The sequence below is a fragment of the Aotus nancymaae genome, unplaced genomic scaffold (genome assembly GCF_030222135.1).
Source record: "Aotus nancymaae isolate 86718 unplaced genomic scaffold, 86718_ANA_hifiasm-v0.15.2.pri h1tg000083l, whole genome shotgun sequence".
Classification (NCBI taxonomy): Eukaryota; Metazoa; Chordata; class Mammalia; order Primates; family Aotidae; genus Aotus; species Aotus nancymaae.
The window spans coordinates 1,890,240-1,915,162 of NW_026988498.1; the positions used below are offsets into that span (position 1 = coordinate 1,890,240).

A 24,923-nucleotide genomic window follows, 5' to 3' on the forward strand; every position below is an offset into this window, starting at 1 on the left:
TCCCACAGCACCTCATTTCTTGGTCATTTTAGCTCTTGGCTCATCAATCTTGCTCACAGGGCTCCTGTCTTAATTTGTGGTGATTTCAGTACACGTGTAGTTGACCTCTCCTACACCCTGGCCCCTCAGTTCCTTAAACATTTCCACTCTCGTGACCCTGACCCACGTCCTGCCTCACCACTCACTCCCATGACTTTGTCATTACAAGTCACAAACTTTCTGACCGCCATGGCCTGTCTTTCCAGCTTCCCCTTCCTAGGACAGCAACTCCAGTCATCTTTCAGCCCCACTGATGCCAATAATCCACGGGTCCCTCCCGCCACTTCCCGACCTCTCCTCCCTCCTTGCCAATCTAAACACCAGGGTGGATTTTACAATCGCTCGCTGCGCACACCTGAGATTCCCTTGTTCCACATTTGCCTTGCCTTATTCATTCAAACACGCCATTCTTCCTGCCCTTGAACCCTTAAGCTTAACACAGCTTAAAACCCCCACACACACTCACACACACCACACACACACACCACACCACACACTACACACCACACAGATACACCACACACACACCACACCACACACATGCCCCACATACATGCCACACATACACTACACCACACACACGACATACACACCACATCACACACACACACACCACACCAAACCACATACACACAAAAACACCACACACCACGCACACATACACACCCCACACACACACCATGCGCCACACACACATACCACACACCCACATACATCACAAATATACACACATCACATCATACACATACACGCACACCACACACACACACACACGGACTGATCTCACCTTAGAATCCTTACTGGACTCCTTAGACGGGCTCTTGAGATGGCCCAGCGTTTACACCACCCTCCCTTCCACCACTCCTGCTCCTACTATCCTAGACTTTCACTCACTGTCTTCTCTCCTCAGACCTCTAGGGTATCCTTCCCCTTCCAACCTCAGCTGGCGACTTTACTCCCTTTACGTTAAGAAAACATTTCAGAAGCACCGTTTCACAGAAACCTTACCACCGTGTCTTCGCCCCGAGAGCGCCTGTACTCAACACTTTGCCTTCCTGCCTGTGGAGTTAGATGAATTGTCCGTGCTTCTGTGCAGGGACGACCTCTGTGTCACACTCGAAGTTCCCTTCCCTCTCATCCACCTAAGACATGGATCCGACAACCTTTCTGTCTTCTTCCCACATCACCGATGCCACCTCCTCCACTGCGTCATTCACACTAGCAAGCAAACCCATTTTTCTTTCTCCAATTCTAAAAACAATGCTTTTTAAAAAATAAAAATGGAGACAGGGTCTCACCGTGTTGCCCAGGCTGGTCTCAAACTCCCGGGATCAAGCGAGCCTCCTGCCTCCACCTCCCAAAGTGCTGCGATGATGGGTGTGAGCCACCGCAGCTGGCCGACAGCTCTTGACCTACCACCTCTTCCAGACAGTAGCCCAGGACTCTGCTTCCTCTCCCAGCAGCACTCTGACGATGTCTCTGCACTCTCTCTTCTTTCCTTCTCCGTTCAACACCCCCGGGGTCGGACTTGCATCCCTCTCACTCCACTGGACCCGCTCTTCAAGGTCAGCTCTAAACCCAGCGGCCAAGCCTCAGCCCTCACTCACAGGACTTAGGACCATCCTTTAACGCATGGGACCAGGCCCACGCCCTCCTCCTGGGTAGACTTTTCTCCAACTTGCCTTTCAGGACACTGCACCGGTTTCCTTCTCCCTCGGTGGCCCCCCTTCCTAAATCTCCATTGCTGGTTCTGTTGCTGGAAAGGGATCCCCATCCAGACCCTACTAGAGGGCTCTTGGATCTCATGCAAAAAAGAATTCAGGACAAGTCCACGGGGCAAAGCGAAAGCGTGTTTGTTAAGAAAGCAAAGTGGTGAAGGAGCAGCTCCTCCGTAGACAGTAGGAACGCGTCCACCCTGGGTACAATGCTTGTTTATACATAGGATTAAAAAATCACGGAAGATGTCCTCTGCTACAAGAGTTTGTGATAAAGGATCTATTTTATTAATTACTATTTTAGCAAGAATCAATATTATTATATTTAAAGCCAACTTACAAATGCTTCTGTTCTCAAGATATCAGGATATCAGGACCCTCCCAAGTTGGGGTCCGTTCAGTAAATGCTATCCATCTGTTCCCTTAGCCATAAACATCTAGAGGCCGGGAATACCCAGCTTTCTGGGAGCGCAGCCCAGCAAGTGCCAGCCCATTTTCCTAGCGCTCACTCAAGGTGGAGTCGCTCCGGTTCGAACACCTCTGACAGTTCCTCTTGCCAGGAATGTTTTTCCCCTCAAATATCTGCAGTCTCCCTCGTCGCTCCCTTGAAGGCCTTGTCAAAGCTTCTTTCTTTGGAAACTACAATGCCCACTCATTCGAAATTGCAATCCGTTCCCCCTTACCGTCCTCTGCGTTTTCCCAAGAGCATCTGGCATCTGTAACCTGCAGGATAATTGACTGACTTACCGTGTTTACTGTCTTCCGCCCACCCCTACCTTCACTGCAACATAAACTCCACGAGGGCAGGGCTTGTTTCTGTTTTGTTCAGTGCGCATGCCCCGTGCCTGGAACTCTGACGAGCACTAAATTAATCACTGTAAGTGAATCCATTAAATAAGGCTGTGCTGGGGCTCCTGTGGGGAGGAGGCTGCGCCTACTTGGCATTTCAAATACAGCATTTATCATACTGAAGAGCGTTTGGCCTGATGCAACCATACTCAACTGTTTCATTGCAGGTTTTAAAAGTGTTAATGTCGTCAATAAATGTACGCTTGTCACTTAAGTACAAATCTTAATCGCTTGTAGAAAGTTTTAGAACACCTAAGAGTACTTAATCACCATAGGTATAATTCAATTTATTAAATTTGTAAAGAATTATTTACAGAATTTTGGAAAGTTTGTCAACGTCCTCAAGAGAAAATAGAAGATATTAAATCTATAGGCAACCTAAAATATTTAAGAGCATTTAACTAAGACTGTAAGGGAGACCCAAAATTCATGTGTATTCCCTTTTAAAATGATTATACAAATTTTCTAGGCTTATAAATATAAGTATATACTGTATACTTACATGTATACATGTAATGTATAAATACGTTCACAAGCTGAACATAAAAGCTTAAGAAATACTTTGGTTCTTATCTTTAGTAGATTATTAACTTTTAATAACAAAAGAAAATATATAGTCTTTTTCTCGATGTGTCAGTACTCATGTGCACAGACACACACACACACACACACACACACACACACACCCCCTAGAGCACCAAAAACTGTTATTGAAGCACATCACTAGTGCCCTCTAGTGGCTGAATGGAGAAACAACACATGTACATTGAAGAATAAATTTTATTTTACTTTTTTTTTTTTGAGACAGTCTCGCTTTGTTGCCCAGGCTGTAGTGCAGTGGTGCAATCATGACTGCAGCCTCAACCTGCTGGACTCATGTGATCCTCCCATACATATATATAAATATGTATATATACACAAACATATTTTGTATTTTATTTATTTTATATATATATAAAATAAATATATATATTTATATTTTATTTGTAAATAAATATTTATTTATTTATAAATACATATATTTATATATATTAAAGCACAGACAGGGTCTCACTATGTTGCCCAGGCTGGTCTCGAATTCCTGGACTCAAGTGATACTCTTGGCTTGAGCTCCCAAAATGCTGAGGTTACAAGCATGAGCCACTCGCCTGGCCAATAAATGTTAAATACTTAGTAAAAGCCTAATAAAAATGTAAGGCACTATGTATGACATACAAATTAAATTTTTTTTATCAATGAGTACTTGCTACAAATTTTCAATGCAGTGACAGATTTCATGGTGTGTCTCCACTGTTCATAAACCCTGGGATGGAACAGACCAGGGCTCTGGGAGCTCAGGGAGGACACAAGGAAGAAGATCCTAGAAGGCTCCATGAAGCAGGTGCACTCAAACTGGGCTCTAAAGTAGGAATCACATCTGCAGGAAATTAAAATATTGTACCCATTTTGGCCAGGCAGCAAGCCCTTTTGCTCAGTAACAGTTTTCTTCACACTTCAATAAAGAGCCAGCTATAGAACCATTGGTCTATATTGGATATAGTGAAGAAACACTAATGTTGACCAAATCATTCCTTTCGTTTGGACAAAGTAATTTTTTTTTTTTTTTTTTTTTTTGGACAAAGTAATTTTTTTTCCAAATGTTTGATCACAGTAAGTCAGAGACATGAGAATGAGAGTCATGTTCCTTTCCCTGTTGCCACACCAGGAATCCTGGCACACCTTGATTAACAGGCTCTGTGCTCCAAACAGAACCCTGGAATGAGGTTTTGTGTGAGCAGAAGTTGAGCCCTTGGAGTGATGTTTGGAAGTGGAGTCCAAAGGGGACCCAGCCAGATACTTAGAGACCTGGGGACTGAGCGAAACTCGGTGAGAGCTGTCTGTGCTGGGGGAGAACATCCTTCTGGCACTGAAGAGTGGCTAAATGTCATCCCCACCAAACGGTGGTCACTGGCCTCCATGGTGAGAATGGTTTCAACTGAAAGCAGGCAAAAGGGTACATTGTTTGAGTACCACTCTCAAAGGCCACATCTCGGGAGGATTTTAGTGTGTAAGAGAATCTCCCAAGGAACTGTCAAAAATGGAGGGTTATACTTTGTAAACACTCTAAAAAATAGATCTTACCAACACACACACACACACACACACACACACACACAGAGGGTCGAGTTTTGAAGCCTTGTAGTTTGAGGAATCTCAAAACAGATACACAACATCATGCATCCAGCCAAGGCTTTAGTGCCTCCTACCTTCCGACGTCTACCTGAGCCAAAAGCCTGTGCCCAGTTGAAGTCAAGAGTCAGTACAGCTGGAGGGCGAGGGCTGACAGGTTAAACAGCGCAGGCGGATCAGGCTCGTAAGGATTGTCTACCATCCATCCAAGAGCAACAGCTGAGCCCGACCCAGCGCCTCTGCAGCATCTACGTCGCCTTAATTCCAAGAATCAGTGAAAGTAAACATTGCGGTTACTTAAAATCTCGCTAGTGGTTTTAATGCATTTATAGCTTTGTCCAGAGTAAATTATTTTCTCAAATGGAACTCTTCAGTACCAAAAATTAATTCCATTGAGTGTTTTTGTAAATCTCAAATCCTTAGGACACAGCCTCTCCAGCCCCCATGATTCCAGCTTAGCAAGTCCATAGAGAAGCTCAACAATCTGCAATTTTAGTAAACTTCTGCAGCGACTCTGGCACAGTTAGCCTGGTGACACTTTGAGAACAGCACTTCCAGGACAGGGAAGTGGAAGAGATGGCTTTCACCTCTGACCTGCGGGACACCCAAATTCCAGTTTTAGAAAGACCATAGTTTGTTTACATAAAAAGCAAACTGAGCCCTTTGGGTACATATTTAAAAGAAGAAAAAAAATCATACTGAAAATATTTATGACTCAATCAGTATAAAAATAGAGATATAGGGGGAAAAACATTCATAATCAACGTGTGCTGTTTCATACTTCAGGTACCAGAAAGGAGAAACACAAACTTCAGGGTTTCGTAGTCTCTCGGTTAAACAAGAACCCCACCTAGAAGTGACCCAGTTCAAAGGACTCTAAGCTTCCAAAGGCTGCCGGGGAGCAGAGCTGACTAGTGCCGGTAGACCCGGAAACAATGCGTTCGTGGTTGGTACTGACCCACTTAACTTCGGTGGAACCTAGAGTCTTGCCTGATTTGATTTCGTTTTTCTTATCAGGGGAATTGCCCGCTAGGCATATAACAGCTTGAAAAGAAAACATGCCATTTTAGTTTGACGCTCATCTGCACCCATCACACGTGCATCAGAAACTCTGCCCCGCTTCCTCGTAATCTGTCTCCAGGGCCGCCAGGTCTTCCCTGGCCTCCAAGAATTCCGCTTCTTCCATGCCTTCTCTGATGTACCAGTGCAAAAATGCCCTCTTGGAGTACATGAGGTCAAACTTGTGGTCCAGGCGGGCCCAGGCCTGCATGATCGCCGTGGTGTTGCTCAGCATGCAGAGGGCCTGGTGGGCTTTGGCCAGGTCCCCACCTGGCATCACCGTGGGCGGCCGATTGTTGATGCCCACCTTGAAACCCGTTGGACACCAATCTACAAACTGAACAGAGTGCCTCGCCTTCATGGCTGCGATTGCTGCATTTGCTTCCCTAGGGACCACGTCCCCTCTGTAGAGTAGGCAGCAGGCCATGTACTTCCCAAGCCGAGGGTCACACTTGACCAGCTGGTTGGAGGACTCAAAGCAAGCAGTGGTGATGTCTGACACGGAGAACCGCTCATGGTAGGCTTTGTCAGCAGAGACAATGGGGGCAAAGGTGGTGATGGGGAAATGGATTCTCGGGTAAGGTACTAGGTTGGTCTGGAATTCAATTAGGTCCACATTCAAGGGCCCTTCAAACCGGAGGGAGGCAGTGATGGAAGATACTGCCTGAACCATCAGTCTATTGATGTTGGCGTAAGAGGGGCGTTCAACACCGAGTTTATGATGGCATATATCATAGACGGCCTCATTGTCCACCATAAAGGTACAGTCCGCGTGCTCTGTGGTGGAGTGGGTGGTGAGGACAGAGTTATAAGGCTCCACCACGGCGGTGGAGACCCTGGGGGCTGGGTAGACCGAGAACTCCAATTTCGTCTTTTTGCTGTATTCTCCCGTGAGCCGCTCCATTAAAAGAGATGTAAACCCCGAACCAGTGCCCCCTCCAAAGCTTCGGAAAATCAAAAATCCCTGAAGTTCACCACACTGTTCTGCCTGAAGAAAGTAAACAGGATGTGAGAATTCAGCTCACAAATCCAGAAGCAGTGAACTGGACAGTGGTGGTAGGATACGACAGGTTTCCCCAAAACACGGACTTTCAGAAAGGACCCATTTGCCGTTGTTAACTCCACAACAAACACAGCTGTTTTGAAATACCCTCGGGGTTACTTCTGGAGTAGGCAAAGCACTCCAGAGCTTCACTACAAGCAGAGCACAAATAGCCACCTGTCTTTCACTGTCCCCTGTGCGTCTATGTGTATGTGATCGCAAGGCCTTTATCAATAACAAAGAAAATGACAAAACACTGGAGCAAAATAACATTCCCCCCACTTCTACGCTCCATCTGGCATGCTGGCGTAAACGGCGTTGTAGGAGCAAACAAATATGCCAAACACCAAAATCCTTACTCAGCAAAGGGTCTCCAGACTCAGGCCCTTATAGAGGAGTTGACTGTCAGTAAACAGTCACGCAACTCCAGGTAGGGCGTGCCTCTTGCTAACTTCATAAGCAGCAGTTACTCTTGGAAAATGACAGATTTTAGAGTGAGTGAGAGTCTCTCATTACAAGACAAACCCTGTGTTAGGAGAAGCGAGGATGATCAGGTGATCAGAGGACCCCGAGTAAGTGTAAAGGTTTCTGTCCCCTTCCTACTAACAAGGGGTAATCAAAGCCAAGATGAGGACCCCTCCCCAGTTCCAAGCACCCAGGCCAACGCCCAGGGAGAGAGCATTGGTGGCAATGGTGACAGCAGATAATGCTGGTGAGTTCTGCCACAGGACCCCACATGCCCCAGGCACAGCACCCTTGGAGGAGAAGGGGAGCCACTTGCCAGCTTCCGGGTCCTCTCCAGCACAAGGTCGATGACCTCCGACCCCACAGAGTAACGACCCCGCGCGTAGTTGCTGGCAGCATCTTCCTTTCCGCTCAGGAGCTGTTCGGGGTGGAAGAGTGAACGGCGCTGCCCCGTCCGGATCCCATCTGCAGAGGGTGAAAGGAGGTCAGTGCACTCAGTGGAATTCAGCTGTCCACCTTCTGCTAGTCCTCCTGGGCCCTCCCTGGACCTGATGACGCCCACGCTTTCTCTCAATGCTGTGGTCCAGGAATGGAATTCAGATGGTGCTGAATTAGCCTGTCTTAGTCCAGGAAAGGGTGGAATTCTTTACATATACATGGAAAGTATGTTTTTCCACCACACACCCCTGATTAGTTTCCCAGGGCTGCCATAACCAATGACAGCAAACGTCGTGGCTTAAGACAAGAGGAATTTATTTCCTAACAGCTCCGGAGGCCAGAAGCGTAACACTGAGGTGCTGGGAGGCTGGTTCCTGCTGGACGCCCCAGGGAGCGTCCAGTCCAAAGGTCTCTCCTGGCTCCTGGTGACTCACAATTCTTAGCTCTCCTTGGCTTCTAGCTGCCCCCTTACCATCTCTGCCTCTGGCACACAAGCTTTTCCCTTGCATGTGTGTCTGTGCTCTCTCTTCTGATAAGGACACAATTCTTCAACATTAGGGCCCACCCTAAAATCCAGGAGGACTCATTTTAACCAATCACATCGACAAAGACCCTGTCTCCAAATAAAGTCACATTCTGGGGTTCCAGATGGATATGAATTTGTGGGGACACTCTTCAACCCACTGCCCACCCACCTTACAACACATTGGCATTTTGAGACAATTATTTTTATCTACAAATAGCCAACTGCATGCTGGAAAATCACACAGAAAGGCATATCCAGGGTATGGTGGCTCATGCCTGTAATCCCAGCAGTTTGGGAGGCTGAGGCAGGTGGATCACCTGAAGTCAGGAGTTTGAGACCAGCCTGGCCAACATAGTGAAATTCTGTCTCTACTAAAAACACAGGAAATTAGCCAGGCATGGTGGTGAGCACCTGTAATCCCAGCTACTTGGGAGGTTGAGGCAGGAGAATGGCTTGAACCTGCGAGGCAGAGGTTGCAGTGAGAGGAGATCACTCCATTGCACTCCCGCCTAGGCAACAGGAGCGAAACTCCTTCTCAAAAAAAGGAAAATAAAATAAAATAAGTTTTGAAAAAGAAAGGCATATCCATCTTTTAAATCCACTTTAAAAGAGGATTTAACAGGGAAGGCATGGCAAACTCAAATGCCCACACGACCCAAATGCCATGGGCATAAATGCATGATGCAGGGAAATTGGCGTTAAGATGTTGGCAATATCCAGTAAAACTGAGGGCAACCCTTGCCAGGTCTCATTGCCTTTTAAAACCCTGGGCAGCATGCCCTACTCCCCACCTTAGAATTACTCAAATAGCATTATTCCTGATGATTAAGCAGCAGTGTTTCAGGGCTAAGTAGGCTTTGGGACTGCTGCCCTGGTTACCGCGGGATACTGCATTGCTTAGTAGTTAAATGCATGTTTCAAGAATCAGTTTCCTGGGTTCCTATCTTGCCTTCCTCACTAAGCTAGAGAGAAGTTACTTAGTCAATGATTTTAGCTCATAAATAAGGATTATAACAAGACCTACCCCATTGAGCTGTTATGAGAACATAAGGCACAACGCACAGCCCATATAACAACAACAATTATAAGGAAGAATGACGGAACTGGCTTCACGACATGCATTTATGCAGATTTATCTCATTATACACCACAGCCTTGGCACCAGACAGCCGAGCCAATCCTAGAAGCTCACAGCCTAAGAAGAGACGCATTGCGTTTCTATTTAATAAGAGCAAGATTGTTCTTTCAATTCACCACGCCTTCCTGTGCATGAATTTCTAAACTCCAATTTTGCAGCCTCTCAAATAATATTTATTAAATTTGAGTTTAAATAACGTTTAACTAGCTTACATACAAACCTCCTCCAGAGCTAGGATGTTTAAAAGATATATTTATAAACAAGCTGTAAGTGAACGTGTAATTCTGGGTGGACTATTTCCTTCTCATCTGAAGGTACAAGGCTAAATTCCGACTGGGGAGGTAATTTACAGAAGCTTCCTTCTTCATGACAAAGCTGAATCGGGATCTTGAGGGTCAATAAGTTCATACGTTTTTTTCCATAAAATCCATTCTCTCAGAGGTTCGTGGTTGCACCTGCCATTCATAAGTAACCAAGCCTTCCATTCCAACTTCCCGGGCACAGGTTGCCCAGGGACTTCAGTACCCAGCATGGTGCCCTTAATATCCTCAGAGACATCAATGGTTTTGAACAATTATATGACAGCTCCTTAGCTTCCTTAACTACAGTGTCATTCAGCTGCCTTCCACTTCAATCATCGTCACTCAGAACCCTCCCACTTCCAGAATCTTAAACTCACAAATTCCTTTCTCCGACCACAACTTCCTTAGTTTGCCCTAACTTCACCCTTGAGCCTGCCCCAGACCATCTTCCCAGCCTCATCCCCCAATTTGCACTCCTGCTCACCTATTTCTGGCCACAGAGAACTCCTGGTTACACTTGCGACATTCCTTCGTGGCTCTGAATTTGCAAATGCTGTCCCTTCACGAGAGGGTGTGTGAGGCTGGGTGTGGTGGCCCATGCCTGGAATCCCAGCACTTTGGGAGCCCAAGGTAAAAGGATCATTTGAAGTCAGAAATTTGAAACTAGCTTGGGCAATATAGTGAGACCCTATCTCTACAAAAAACAAAAAATTGGCCAGGCGTGGTGGCTCACGTCTATAATCCCAGCACTTTGGGAGGCCGAGACAGGTGGATTACTGGAGGTCAGGAGTTCAAGACCAGCCTAGGCAATATAGTGAAACCTCATATCTACTAAAAATACAAAATTAGCTGGGCCTGTCATGTGCCTGTAATCCCAGCTACTCAGGAGGCTGAGGCAGGAGAATCTCTTGAACCTGGGAGGCAGAGGTCGCAGTGAGCCAAGATCATGCCATTGCACTCCAGCCTGGGCAAAAATTGCAAAACTCTGTCTCAAAAAAAAAAAAAAAAAAAAAAAAAAATTAGCCACATGTAGTGACATATGTCTGTAGTCCCAGCTACTCAGGAGCCCAGGGTGGGAGGATTGCTTGAGCCCAGGAGTTCTCTGACCTATGATTACACCACTGCACTCCAGCCTGGGTGACAGAGTGAGACCTCATCTCTCTCTCTAAAAAACAAACAAGCAAACATATTTGATGACTCCCTGTCATCAAATTCATTCCTTCTGCCTTGCAGAGCAAGCTTGTCTAACCCACAGCCCACAGGCCTCATGCAGCCCAGGACAGCTCTGAATGCAGCCCCACACAAATTCATAGACGTTCTTAAAACATTATGAGATTGTTTTGCAATTTTTGTTTTAGCTCATCAGCTATTGTTAGTGTGAGTATATTTTATGTGTGGCCCAAAACAATTCTTCTTCCAATGTGGCCCAAGGGAGGCCAAATTATTGGACATTCCTGTTGTAGAAAGTTCTATTAAGTTATATCATATATAATAAAATTAATTTTTTAGGTTAAAAAATAATCATACACTGGCAATTTTATATGACTCCACTTAAACAGTGTTGTTATAACTATTTATATTTTCTTCTTCACTAGATTAGGCTGCTTTCTGTTAAAAGGCAATAGATTTAATAAGAAGGCAAACCCGGTACCAAACCCAGCTCTACTCTAATAGCTCAGTGATCTTAAGAAGTTCCTTGGCCGGGCGCGGTGGCTCAAGCCTGTAATCCCAGCACTTTGGGAGGCCGAGGCGGGTGGATCACGAGGTCAAGAGATCGAGACCATCCTGGTCAACATGGTGAAACCCCGTCTCTACTAATACAAAAAATTAGCTGGGCACGGTGGCGCGTGCCTGTAATCCCAGCTACTCAGGAGGCTGAGGCAGGAGAATTGCCTGAATCCAGGAGGCGGAGATTGCGGTGAGCCGAGATCGCGCCATTGCGCTCCAGCCTGGGAAACAAGAGCGAAACTCCGTCTCAAAAAAAAAAAAAAAAAAAAAAAAGAAGTTCCTTGACCTCCCCAAGATTTCTGAAATTCCTCATCTATAAACTGAGGATAATAGTGTCTCCTGACAGAGTGCTGAAAGAATTAGAGGAACATACCTGGGCAGGTCCTCAACTAGTAAAGAATAGCTGCTGGACCAAATGGCTGTGTCCCTCCAAAATCCATGTGTTGAATCCCTAATCCCTAATGCGATGGTATCTGGAGGTGAGTCTTTGTGGGTAACTAGGTCATAAGGGTAAAGACTTCATTACGGAATTAGGGCCCTTATAAGAAGAGACACAGGCTATTTCTCTGCCATATAGGGATATAGTGAAAAGGTGGCCATCTGTAAGCCGGGAAGACAGACTTCACCAGAAGCCAAACACCGGGCACCCTGGTCTCAGACTTTCAGCCCCTAGAACTGTGAGAAATCAACAACTGTGGTCTAAGCCACTGGGTCCATGGTGTTCTGATACAGCTGTCCAAGCTGACCAAGACACGCATCTTCACATCAAGGGCAAAAATCAGCAGTTATTCATCTTTGTACTCCCGTCACCCAGCTGAAGTGTTTATGGGGTTGTATTCAATTCCTTCTTATCATGACCTTGAATTCATCAGGCTCTCCTTTTCTCCACCCCTCCCCTACCTCTCAGCCAACAGCCAGCACCCAGGGCCAGCGATGTAAATGAGTGACTTTCAAAGTGATGCCCCAGCTCCCACCTGAGCCTTCCTAGCTAGTACCACACAGAGCAGAGGGGAGCTGTCGCCTCTGAGCCCCACCCAAATCATAGATTCAAACTAGTAATTATTATTGCCTTACACCACTAAATGTAGGGCCGGGCACAGTGGCTCATGCCTGTAATCCCAGCACTTCAGGACACTGAGGCGGGCGGATCAAGTGAGGTCAGGAGTTCAAGACCAGCCTGGCCAACATGGTGAAACCCTGTCTCTACTAAAAATACAAAAAAAAAATTAGGTGGGCGTGGTGGCAGGTGCCTGTAATCACAGCTACTGGGGAGGCTGAGGCAGGAGAATCGCTTGTACCCAGGAGGTGGAACTTGCAGTGAGCCAAGACCGCACCACTGCACTCCAGCCTGGGCAACAAGAGTGAAACTCTGTCTCAAAAAGTAAAAAATAAAAAACCACTAAATGTAGGCGAAGTTTATTACACACCAACAAATGATGTACAACATGAAATGCAATCTACCCCACTCTCTAGCTTTTCTCTTAAGTCGGTAAGAGCCCTCATCTCTCCTGTATTTTTCTAGTTCCATTTTAAGAGTTTTGGCATGACATATTATGAAGTATATCATTAGCAATCATAAAGTTGTATAGTTTTTCCCATAACTGGAGTATATATTTGCTTCTTGTTCTTTGGGATCCTTTTCAAATATTCAACTCTTTTTAAGTAGCTATCGAAAGACTTTCCAATTCTTTGCCAGTGCCTTCTAGCAAATGGCTCTTGAACCCAAGAAAAGACTTAGTGTTCTGTTATAATCCATGTGTGGATCAATTAGCAGGTCTTAATTCATTTCATCATACAGGTAAAGAAGGCTAACCTAGGCCAAGCGCAGTGGCTCACGCCTGTAATCCCAATACTTTGGGAGGCCAAGGCAGGTAGGTCACTTGAGGTCAGGAGTTCAAGACCAGGCTGGCCAACATGGTGAAACCTCATCTCTACTAAAATTATAAAAATTAGCCAGGCATGATGGTGCTTGCCTGTAATCTCAGCTACTCGGAGGCTGAGGCAGGAGAATCGCTTGAACCCAGGAGGAGAAGGTTGCAGTGAGCCGAGATTTCGCCATTGCACTCCAGCCTGAGTGACTACGTGTCAAAACTAATTAATTAATTAATTAAAATTAAAATTGATAAAGGCTAACCTAGTCTTCCCTTTAGGTGTGTTTGTCATGTTAATCACCCTAAATGGCCATTGAGTAAGGCTTTACATTTGGGAAAGGTCCATGTGATTTCATGCAGATGGACCCGTATAATCTGATCATCCCACTCGCTTGATTTGTTTGAGTGTGGCTCCAGTTAAGTATACTAGAATGTGACGTTTATAGTACCTATAACAGTTGGCTCCAAGTCCATGAAGAGTGCTCTAGGCACATACTTCCCAGCTCTTGTCTCCCGGAAGAAGGTATCGAAAGATGCATTTGTGTGCTCCGTTTTCGCATTTTCCAGCTGATTGTGTTGACTGTCAAGAACAACTCCGTCTGGCTGGATTCCATGTTCCAGGCAATAGAGTTCCCAGCAAGCATCCCCAATCTGGATGCCAGCTTGACCGACGTGGATGGAAAGGCACTCCCTCTGAAATAAGCCACGGGGAGTTGGAACTGAGCAGGTATTTAGACAACAGGAGATCTGCTATTCAGCACTTCCGGTTATAAACGGCAGAAACCAGGCTCACTTAAGGACACAGAGGAACGTGTAACAAGGATAATCAAAAGTGTTTCATGGAGATGAAGAGCCAGAGTACAGCTGAGCTTCAGAGACAATTAAATAGGGATTTAAATTCCATTAAAATGTTTATTTTAACATATAAATTAAGCACCTACTCTGCTCTAAGCTTGGAATTAAGACAGATACACACAGACACTTACAACGCAAATCAAAATACAACTGCTTTCACTTTATTCTTTTAATATAGGTGAGGTGTGTGTGTGTGTGTGTGTGTGTGTGTGTGTGTAGTTATATATATCAGCTGGACTTGCCTAGAAAGAAAATTAGCTAATTTTTGGAAAGAAATAAAACCAAAATCAATATACAGCCTTGTCAGGTACTAAAACTCATTGCAGATAAATTTAAAATGTTATCTTTACCATTCATATGCGCTCTGAATAAGGATGGATATATATACTAAACTTAAAACTAGCAGGAAATTTTACAGGGCAAAATGCAATAGATTTAACAACTCCAAAATGTAAAAGCTTTATAACAATTATATAGAGATAAAAATTTTATATGTATCAACTTTCTAAAAAAACACTTGAGACATCCACTAGATAGGCCAATGATATAAACAAACAAATTACTAAAGAAAAGACTCGGGAGGCCGAGACGGGTGGATTACGAGGTCAAGAGATCGAGACCATCCTGGTCAACATAGTGAAACCCCGTCTCTACTAAAAATACAAAAAATTAGCTGGGCATGGTGGTGCACGCCTGTAATCCCAGCTACTCAGGAGGCTGAGGCAGGAGAATCGCCTGAACCCAGGAGGCAGAGGTTGCGGTGAGCCGAGATCGCGCCATTGCACTCCAACCTGGGTAACAAGAGTGAAACTCTGTCTCAAATAAAAAAAAAAAAAGAAAAGAAAGAAAAGACTCTAAAATGCGAAGATGCAGGCTGATGGCATTCACAGCATCATAATTCATAAGCATGAAACCCAAAAACCAATCTACTTAATCTAACCATTCATAGATTGCTAGGCATTTGAAGGATGGTAGATCAATGCAATAGCATGTTATGCAGCCCTTAAATGTTCACCCAAAAAAAAGATTTATGACATAGGAAATGCTTATGATAACATATTAAGTAAAAAGCATATAAGATACATAATTGTATATAGAGGATAATGTCAAGTATCTTCAAAAATAGGCATAAAAAATCTAAAAGAAAATGCATCAAGATATTAAGTCTAGTTATTTTTGGGTAGTGATTTTATTTTCTTGTCTAAACTTTACTGTTTCTTCCACCTTCATCAGCGTTCACACTCCCCCATCCCACTTTTAAATCATCTTTTTTTAAAGGCAAACAACTATTCTGTTAATTTAAACAGACAATGATCTATTCTTTTAAGACAGGGAAAGAAAAAGCTAAATCCTACAAAGTCTAAGGTGATAGCAATCGCTGATCTTAATATTGCTGTGGTTTGATTGACAGTGGCACTGAAACAGTCTTGTAGAGGGAGACCCTCCGGTCTTCTGCATCATCAGGACCCTTTGAGCTGTTCGAACAGATAAGCTGAGGGGAACCCCTTCCCTCGTTCATGTCTACACTGCCTCAAAGCCTGAGATTCTACTACTGAAATACCTCAGGCCTCCTGTCAATCCTGACCTGTGGTCTACACAGGGGTCCCCAATCCCCAGGCTGGGGACCGGTACCAGTCTCTGGCCTGTTAGGAACTGGGCTTCTCAGCAGGAGGTGAGCGGCAGGTCAGTGAGCATCACTGGCTAAGCTCCGTCTCCCATCAGATCAGCAGCGGCATTAGAATCCCATGGGAGCACTAAACCTATTGTGAACTGGGCATGCAAGGGATCTAGGTTGTGTGCTTCTTATGAGAATCTAACTAATGCTTGATGATTGGAGGCGGAACAGTTTCACCCAGAAACCATCCCCCACCGCCGACTCCATGGAAAAATTGTGTTCCACAAGGCTGGTTCCTGGTGCCAAAAAGATTGAGGACCACTGGTCCACAGAGACCACCAGTTAGAGGGAGGTAGGGAGAGGGCTCTGGCAGGCCACACCCCTGCAATCTGACTTGGACTCTGCTCATGTCCAATGGCATCAAACCTTTGTACTTTGTCTCTGTAATTCACAAGGCATAACAGCCCTCTTTGCTTCATGACTAATGCAAGTTCACTAATTTAGTAGGGCTTCCATCTTGTTTCTTTTCTGAGCAACTAACAGTCTCTCCTGACATAGGCATCGAACTTAATTAACTTAATTTAGAAAGCACTTTGCTTAGGACCAACTAATATTCCACCTCTCAGAACAGAACATTCTGTGATAAACAGGCTTCAGATAACCTTAGTCTTATTCCTCTCCCCTTCTGTCGGATTTAAAGTGCTGTAAATACATTAGCTGCTATAATCTGATCAAAACTTGGCTCTCTAAATTTGTTACAATTTTTTTAAAAAAGAGGGTGAAACATTGTTTCTACATCATTAAAACCTCTTACTTTGTAAAGTTTACATGTAGATTACTATGTCTTCTCCACTGGCTACCACCCAGCCCTGTGCTACAGTGACAAGGAAAATTCAGGTGTACATGTGGTATTTGTTCACAATATTCACAGTAAAAACAATCACTAACATTGAAAAAAGATTGTCCCTCTTCACATGGTCTGTTCAAGCGACTCAGAAAGCAGAGTGATGCTGTTATTTTTGAGCTCAGCATGAATAGCCTGGCCTAACAAGCATCCTCTGTCCAAGAGTATAGAAGACTATCTTCACCTTATTCTTCTCTTAGGAGCTTAGCTTATAACATAACTCTGTCCAAGAGTATAGAAGACTATCTTCACTTTATTCTTCTCTTAAGCCTCTCCCTTTTTCTCAAATTCTCTATTAAAATATTAGTCACACTATAAAATAGAAGATGATAAAATGCCCACTGAATGTCAGAACTGATAGGTCATAGTACATTATTAAATGCTGCTATAAGGATTATTTGAATTACTAGAAAAGCATAACTCTTAATTAAACTGTTAATGTTGAGATCTCTGTAGACTGACACGCAGTTGTAAGGAGTAACTTCATATCAATCCACAGAGATCTCAACATTAACAGTTGAGATCTTGTAGGAAGATCTCTTGTATCCCCTACCCATTTCCCCCAGTGGAAATATCCTGCAAGACAGTAATACAAAATCACACCCAGAACGCTGACATTGATAGTCAAGATACAGAATATGCTATTATCACAAGTCTCTCTCATGTTGAAAGGCATAATTTTTAAAAGCAAAACAATTTAAACATTTTTAAAAGATTGGACAGAGAGGCCAATGGGGTGAGAAATCAAAGATGAAGCAGTTTGAAATGTTGCTTCCATTGAAGAAATAAAAATTCAAAGATACTGAAAAACTAGCACAGAAGAAAATAAAGGGGAAGTGGATCTGAAAGCTAGTCCCCAAACAGTTATTGTAAGTTATTCTAGTCATTGTGGTGCCAAAGAACTAAACTCAAGGAAGGAAAAGAAGATGTCTGTGCACTTTACCCCGCCGGGCATTTATGAGGCTAGCAATGGTTACCTAAGTCTGAAGTCCTCAGACTCCTAACAGCATAATGAAAGGTGAAGCAATTATTAAAGAAAAATCAGCACTCTGGGCCTAAAACAAAGGTGAAAACTAAGAGAAGGAGAGATTTTTGCTTCAGTGCTTCAATTAATGGCAGTGAAATACTACAAATCAACTGAGCTTTACCTTGAAAGCAGCAGCACTACAGAGGACCAGATTACAGCCTGTCCACATCTGTTCCCAACCCGTCTATATGGATATTACAATTGCTTGTCTGGCATTACAATTTTAGCAAGAATTGTTTGCTATGGGGAAAGGCCCAAATATGATTAGTAAAATTTCCTAGAACAATGCACAGGCATGTAGCCACTTACCATGCTGATGAGAACTGGCCCCTCCTGCCCTGCAGTGATGGAGGAGCCTACCAGCTGAGCTTTATCACAGGGCCCGGAAATAACTCCACCTGAGGGCTGGAGCGTTCTTCACTTAAAGCAGAACAGCTTCTTTTTAGTTTTTCAGTTACCTGGTCTCCGAGTAGCTAAGTTGGGCCTGAACAACCTGGGATAAAGTTTGTACACAACTACAGATAAACTACTGAGAGCTTATGCAAATCTGCATCCAACTTACACTTATGTTAAAAAGAACACGTGTCTTTTAAAAACCCCCTTTTGGGTTAAGAATTTATTTAGCATTGGCATGGAAAAAGGAAAGAGAATGAGTAAAGTTTGCTACAACAGTAAAGTAGCTTTTTCTATTGCATGAGTACTACATGAGAATCTCCTCAAACAAATTTAAACAATCCCTGAATACATGGAGCAAACCAAGACAGCGTCCTTTTTACTTCTATATGCCCTATTCGTGCCCCTCAGCTACCACCACATACAAACATGGGGGAATTTTCTATGTTTTTATTATTATTTTCTTTTGAACTTTTATCATACATAGTATACACTTATGTTATTTTTTATTAATTGCACTAGGATCAGATAACACATCTTAACTGATTTTTCTTCTTATATATTTGATAAAACTTCCTTTATATTCTACTACACAGTCAATTTTTGAAAATGTTCCATGAGTGTTGAAAAGAATGCACATGCTGCATTTGTTGGATGCAGTGTTTTAGATACATTGATCAATCAATCAATCTATCTATCAAGTCAAACAGCTATATTGTGTAGTCCAAATTTGAGTATCAATTATTTCAAAAGATGTGTTAAAATTTTTCATTATAATTTGAATTTGACCATTATTTCTTTTTCTGTCAATTTTTGCTTTATATATTTTGAGGCTGTGTTATGAAGAGCATATAAATTTTAAATTATTAGATTTTCAAAAACTTTAAATTTTTTTATTTTTAAATGACCCTCTTTATCTACATTAATAATTTTTACCTTAAAATTTTTATGATCAAATATTAATATTACTACCTTAATAGAGTTTTTTTGGTTCACATTCGAATGATGGTATTTTCCCATCTTTTTACATTCTTAGAAATTTAAAACCTTTCCATATTCTCGTATTTGGGATGTGTTCTTTGTATGCATTATATAATTGAATTCTTTTTCTATTTTATATTTGAATTGGAGAATTCAGTTCATTACATTTAATACAATAACTAATATAGTTGGGTTTAGATGTAGAGTACTATTTTATTTTGTGCTTTCTGCTTGTCTCCATTTTCTAAGTTCTCTTTTCTTCCTGATCTTCTTTTGAATTGATGACATGTTATTTTAGCACAGTAACAGTTTCATTATTCAGTAATCAAAATAAAATGTCTGTTACTCAAGAATCTTGGTTTCTACCAATTCTTCCTTATGACTTTGAGAACACCTTGTAGTGTTCTTCAGCTGTTTTCTCCTGAACTTATAAATTATACTGTCTCTCATTTTGATCTCCACAAAATCAATCCTGTCCCTGTCAATAACTCCCTAAATGTTTAGCATCCCGGTAGTTCCGTATGATAAAAGGAAAAAATAAGCCAGTTCCATTTTATAAAATCAGAATGACATTTATGTTGTTGCTGTACCAAATATTCTTTCGTTGGTCCCGGATATTTCCAGTTTGGAACAAGATGAGGGAAAATCAGGTAATCTGAGTATCTCATTTCTAGTCCACTGGTGCAGTCAGTATCGCTCACTGACTTTTAAAAATTGTCAACCTTAGTTGGGGCTATAATTAACTTAGATTTACACAGGTATTAGAAGTAAACTAGAAAAATCTCTTTTGTAGTATAATTTTAAGAATGCATGTTATCTTATAGTAATTCTTTGTTTTATTTATTTATTTTTTTTTTTGAAAGACTAAGTCTTTAAGAAAAAAGCTTCCTCAAGTGATAATAACTAGAATTTCAAGTCTGAAGAGGCCTTCTGGGGTGATAGTTTTTTGTGTCAACTTGGCTAGGCTGTGGCACCCAGTTACCCAATCTAACATAATCTGGGTATTGCTATGCAGGTATTATGGAGATGTGGTGAATATCTCCAGTCAACTTTGACTTTAAGTAAAGGACATCACATTAGTGAGTGGGCCTCATCCTATCAGTTGAAAGACGATAAGAGCAAAATGAAGATTTCGCTGAGGAAGAAATTTCATGGCACCTTTAGTTTCAGCTTCAGCTGTTAGCAGGAGTTTCCAGCCTGCCAGCCTGCCCTACTGCTTCCAGACTTTACAGCCCCACACTCACACTAACCTATTCGTTGAAATAAATCACACACACACTACTGGCTCTGACATACTTGGTGCCCACCGTAGGTCCTGAGAATGAAAAAATGTCCAAGTGACAAAAGTGTGGTATTTATACTCAGGATTTCCTTGTTCAATGTTCCTTTCTGGGTCAGGCACGGTGGCTCATGCCTGTAATCCCAGCACTTTGGGAAGCTGAGGCGGTCGGATCACCTGAGGTCAGAAGTTCAAGACCAGCCTGACCAACATGGTGAAACACCATCTCTACTAAAAATACAAAAAATTAGCCAGTCGTGGTATGCGTATAATTATACATGGGATGCGTATAATCCCAGCGACTGTGGAGAATAAGGCAGGAGAATCACTTGAACCTGAGAGGCAGAGGGTTGCAGCGAGCCAAGGCCACGCCATTGCACTCCAGCCTGGGCAAGAAGAGTGAAACTGTCTCAAAAAATAAAAATAAAGAAGTTCCTTTTGTAAGTATTTTTCAACATGAGCCAGTCAATTCACTGTTTAAGTAATGAGACAAAACCTTCTAAGCAAAAAAAAAAAACACAAAAAACAAAAAGTTAAAAAACAAATGATCCAAATTTGAGTAATAATTCTGATTGACATCCTGGCATTCTGACATTTCCGAAATTCTCTTTGGTAATTCTTAGTTGGCAGCCTCACCACCACAGCCAGGTCACTGTCCTCTGCCATCCTCTCTGTCCCCGACCATTGCATGGAAACCCCTTTCTCCTTCCTCCTCTATTCGCCTCTCCCACTACTAATATAAGTCAGTTTTTTAGATCTGCAATGTCTCTAGGAAGACAGTCTAAGCATTAAGAAAAATGAATCACAGTCTACTTTGGATTAATAGCACCTTCTCTGGCCACACATATTTAATCTCAAGTTTCATTCTTCTTCTCTAAACTCAAAAGCTACATTTTGGAATTTTCCTCATTGGAATACCTAAGAGTAAACCAACATGGTAAATAAATGATTCATAGATATTGATTGATTGATTTATTGACAGATAGATAGATAGATAGATAGAGGCAACAAATGAAACAACCTCTCCCCACACTACACATACACACAGTGATAGATTTTTAAGGGATGACAAACCTGATTTCGAATATTCTGCCCTACTGTGCCTGTAAGTACACTTCCGCTTGTCAGAATGACCATGCAGTCCACATACTTAATTATTGAACTACATTCCCTTTCATTTGGCAGGAACAATTATGTTTGACTCAATTAAAAATTACAGTCTAATTAACAGTTTTATAAATTAATCAATGGTAGATTTATAAAATATATTTTTAAAAATTTCAGACTTTATTATAGCATTCTTTATATAAATATATGTATAAGCACACACTCGTACATTCACTCCCCTAAATGTAATTGCTTTTAGTTCATGAGAAGCTATGAGAAGATTCAGACCAAAAAGAAAAACATTGATGCAAAGAGAAATTCTCTAGTTATTAAGGCTACTAGTTTTCTAAAGGGAAGTCATTGTTCAAAAATTTAGTACACTTTTCTATGGGAGCCTACAGACAAAAGGAAAATCATTTACCTAGTGATAGTGATGGCAAACAAAAGATCACATCAAAATCATCAAATAATTTGGAAATTAATAGAATATTTTGATGAAAACTTTGTACACTTTTATATATATATAAAACCTGGTAAGCAGTTTTGCAAAAATAGTTTGATTTACTTAGACAATGAAAGAAAATAGATTTTAAAATTATTGATTTACATAATAATTTACATTAGTTTATTGATTGTTGAATATATATATCAACCTGCAAAAAGATCGGTGTCATCACATAGGGCTGAAGGTTTTGGAAATAATCTTTGAGGAAGTTCTCCAAAAGAATATTTGTTTTGCAAATCCATGGTTGAAGAAGTTTGAGTAACACTTTGCTCCAGTCAAGTTATAGGAATCTTCTCAGAGAGGGAAATCTGGAGTCTGATTTTATATATATATATATATACACATATATGAGAGGTAAAATCTAAACAATTTCCTCAAACCCTGTCCTGATGAATATTTAAGGGAGAAGAATGATTTGTGTGGAGCTGAGTAGAGAACATTTGTCATGGTTTTGGGACTGCTCTTCTATAGAGTGTAAGATGTAGAATATGGGGACAGTGGCATTCAGACACCAGAAAGTTGATCTCGTAGGATCGACCAATGTCACCAACCTTTCCCAGGTCTTCAATGACCAACCCTCAGAGCAGTCACTTTTCTTTGTTCTTCTTCTATGGTACCCGGCAGTTTTCTGATCAAAATTTGTCTTCTATTCCTTATTTCCCTAATGTCTAACACAGATCCTGGCATATTACAGCAGGAATTTAATAAATCCTCGTGAATAATTAAACAAAATCATAAGTTCTCAAAGAATGAAACTGGAAACAGTTGTTCTGCATAAAACAATAGTATTCAAATCACTGGAAAGAAGTACCCACCCCCACCACTGGAATCCCCACATCAACATCCTGCAGTATCTATCACTTTATGAGTCATTATTGCAAGTTACCAAAGAACTGACCACCTCTGATTACACGATCAAAACCAGTTTCAGGACCCGCAAAGCTGAGAACAGACCCTGAATTCTGAAGATCTCACTAAAGTATGTTGAATTGATTAATATAAAACTGCGGTTTCTGTGGGTAAGAAGACCATATGTCAGCGAGTCACATGGTCCTATCTTGTGAACAAAAGTTCTCTGAAAAGAAATTTGGAGAAAGGAGACTTTATTCCAGTGAACAGTTTGCAAACCAGGGAGATACAGCACAGCCTTCGGGGTAAAAGCAAGGTGATTCCGGAGAATAAGGGGAGGATTTGGCTTTTATAGAAAAGTCCTTGCCCAGGTTTCCAATGAGATGTGTTCATGCAAATGAAAGAGTCAAACTTGCTCAGTTCAGATTGGGTGTTACAGCTGAGCCCTGATTGGTTAAAGCAGATGAGTTCTGATTGGTTACTTCAGATGAGCTCTGATTGGTCAATTCTGATAAACTGTGACAATCCCAAAGGCTTGTGGGTGAGTGAGAGCTGGTGTGACCTCTAGTCAGCAGATAGCCCTTGGCTCTGTTTAAAATTTAGGCCCAGTTAGCCACTTGGGATCTGACATGAGGAACTGCTCTTTCAGGTTTATTTTTGCTCATAATCTAAATATCTGCATCCTATGAAGCTCTGTCTGGGTGGAGGCTAACTCCCCAAATATTAAGAACATTTCTGTATTCTTACACTCTAACTGCTACAAAGCAATACTTTCTTCTTTAATTTTTGGGGAGGGATGGGGAAGGTAGAACAGAAGTGGTTCTTGACTAAGGTCATCTTACTCCCTAATTTCTTACTCTTTTCAAAATTAAAACATTTTTCCCTCATGTTATAAAAGGTACTACAAGTTCAGTATGTCCTTATTAAAAAAAAATTAAATGCAAAAAAAAATAAAAATTTTGAATACCAAAAGTCTAACCATTTAGAGACATTTTAATACATTGATTTTATTTTTTCTTTGTGTAATCTCTTGTCATTCATAACTTTGAATATACTGAATATACCTCTATACTTCGTGTTTTTATTTCAAATTACAGTATACCATTTTATTACACACTTCACACTTAATTTTTGTTGGCTGAAAATATTCTTTTCAGTAGATGAGCTGAATTAGCCATTTCCCTATCATTGTTTATTTAGGATGTCTTAAATTATTCATATTATAAACAACATCATCAATAGCTTCATGTTTATATAATTTTATTTTTTAGAATAAATTTCTAGAAGTGGAATTATAATGCCAAAGGAGAAGCTATTTTTAAAGTCTTTGACACATATTAAGCAATATTTAAAATCAAAGAATGTGTGATTTAACAATTTTTTTTACTTGAGGTGGTCCTTTATGTTGTGTCTTTTGCTGACTTTTTACGAGCAGAGGATGAGGTCACTTCATTCTGTTTTGCTAGAGAGAGACTGTGTCTTCCTTATTGCAAGACATGAGGGCTCATACTTAGATTTTGCTGGTTTCCTAGAGACAGCCCTGGGGAACACACTTGCATAATCTTTGGTAATTGGAAATATATTTCATATGGCCACGTGCACAATAATTTAGTGTGTATATGGCCAATAAACGAGCCTTGTTTACAGGTCATTACTTTCAATCTCCCTTCTCCCCAAATGCTAAGAAAGAACTGGTGACTTAAAATGCTTCCAGTCCATTTGCCTTGGCCTGTAGTGAAAGTCCTAATGGACAATGAAGGAGGAATCGGACCTTGGGGACTCAGGGATGCAGTTAAGAGTTAAGGGCAAGTTTTCCTAGATTTTTTTCGCGGCAGGTAGATCCCGGTAGCGTCGGAGGGGCGGGACTTCACGTCTCTTAGGAACCGCTGCGCGCTCACTGATTGGCTGATCGCTGCGCAGCCGCCATTTTCAAATCCCCGGATGATGGCGGTGGCGGCGGCTGTGCGCTGACAGGCGCATTCTGCCTGGCAGAGGTTGGCGGGCATTGTGCCCGTCCCTGTCGGTCTCCCGGGCACCCGGCCACCGCCCCACCCCCTCCTCCGTGCC

General features: G+C 42.1%; 1 protein-coding gene across 2 annotated transcripts; it reads right to left on the minus strand.

Annotated features, from left to right (window-relative positions):
* Nucleotides 1-3,639: 3,639 nt before the first annotated feature.
* TUBAL3 (tubulin alpha like 3) lies at nt 3,640-18,090 on the minus strand. Of its 2 annotated transcripts, XM_012443336.2 has the most exons (4): nt 18,052-18,090; nt 13,791-14,034; nt 7,651-7,803; nt 3,640-6,815 (listed from the first exon to the last, which is right to left on the minus strand). In XM_012443336.2, exons 1-4 carry the CDS (start codon nt 18,052-18,054, stop codon nt 5,875-5,877), a joined length of 1,341 nt encoding a protein of 446 aa, XP_012298759.1. In that variant the 5' UTR covers nt 18,055-18,090; the 3' UTR covers nt 3,640-5,874. The 2 variants fall into 2 exon arrangements, with proteins under 2 accessions (XP_012298759.1, XP_064225152.1); XM_064369082.1 differs by lacking the exon at nt 13,791-14,034 and having other exon boundaries at nt 18,052-18,064.
* Between the last annotated feature and the right edge of the window lie 6,833 nt (nt 18,091-24,923).

Bases quoted from the DNA above. Each gene is read 5' to 3' on its own strand.
- TUBAL3 (XM_012443336.2), bottom strand. The intron at 7,804-13,790 runs GTACTATAAACG...CACCCTCTGCAG, and splicing joins CTTGGAGCCAACTGTTATAG to ATGGGATCCGGACGGGGCAG. The intron at 6,816-7,650 runs GTGGCTCCCCTT...TTCTTCAGGCAG, and splicing joins GAGGACCCGGAAGCTGGCAA to AACAGTGTGGTGAACTTCAG.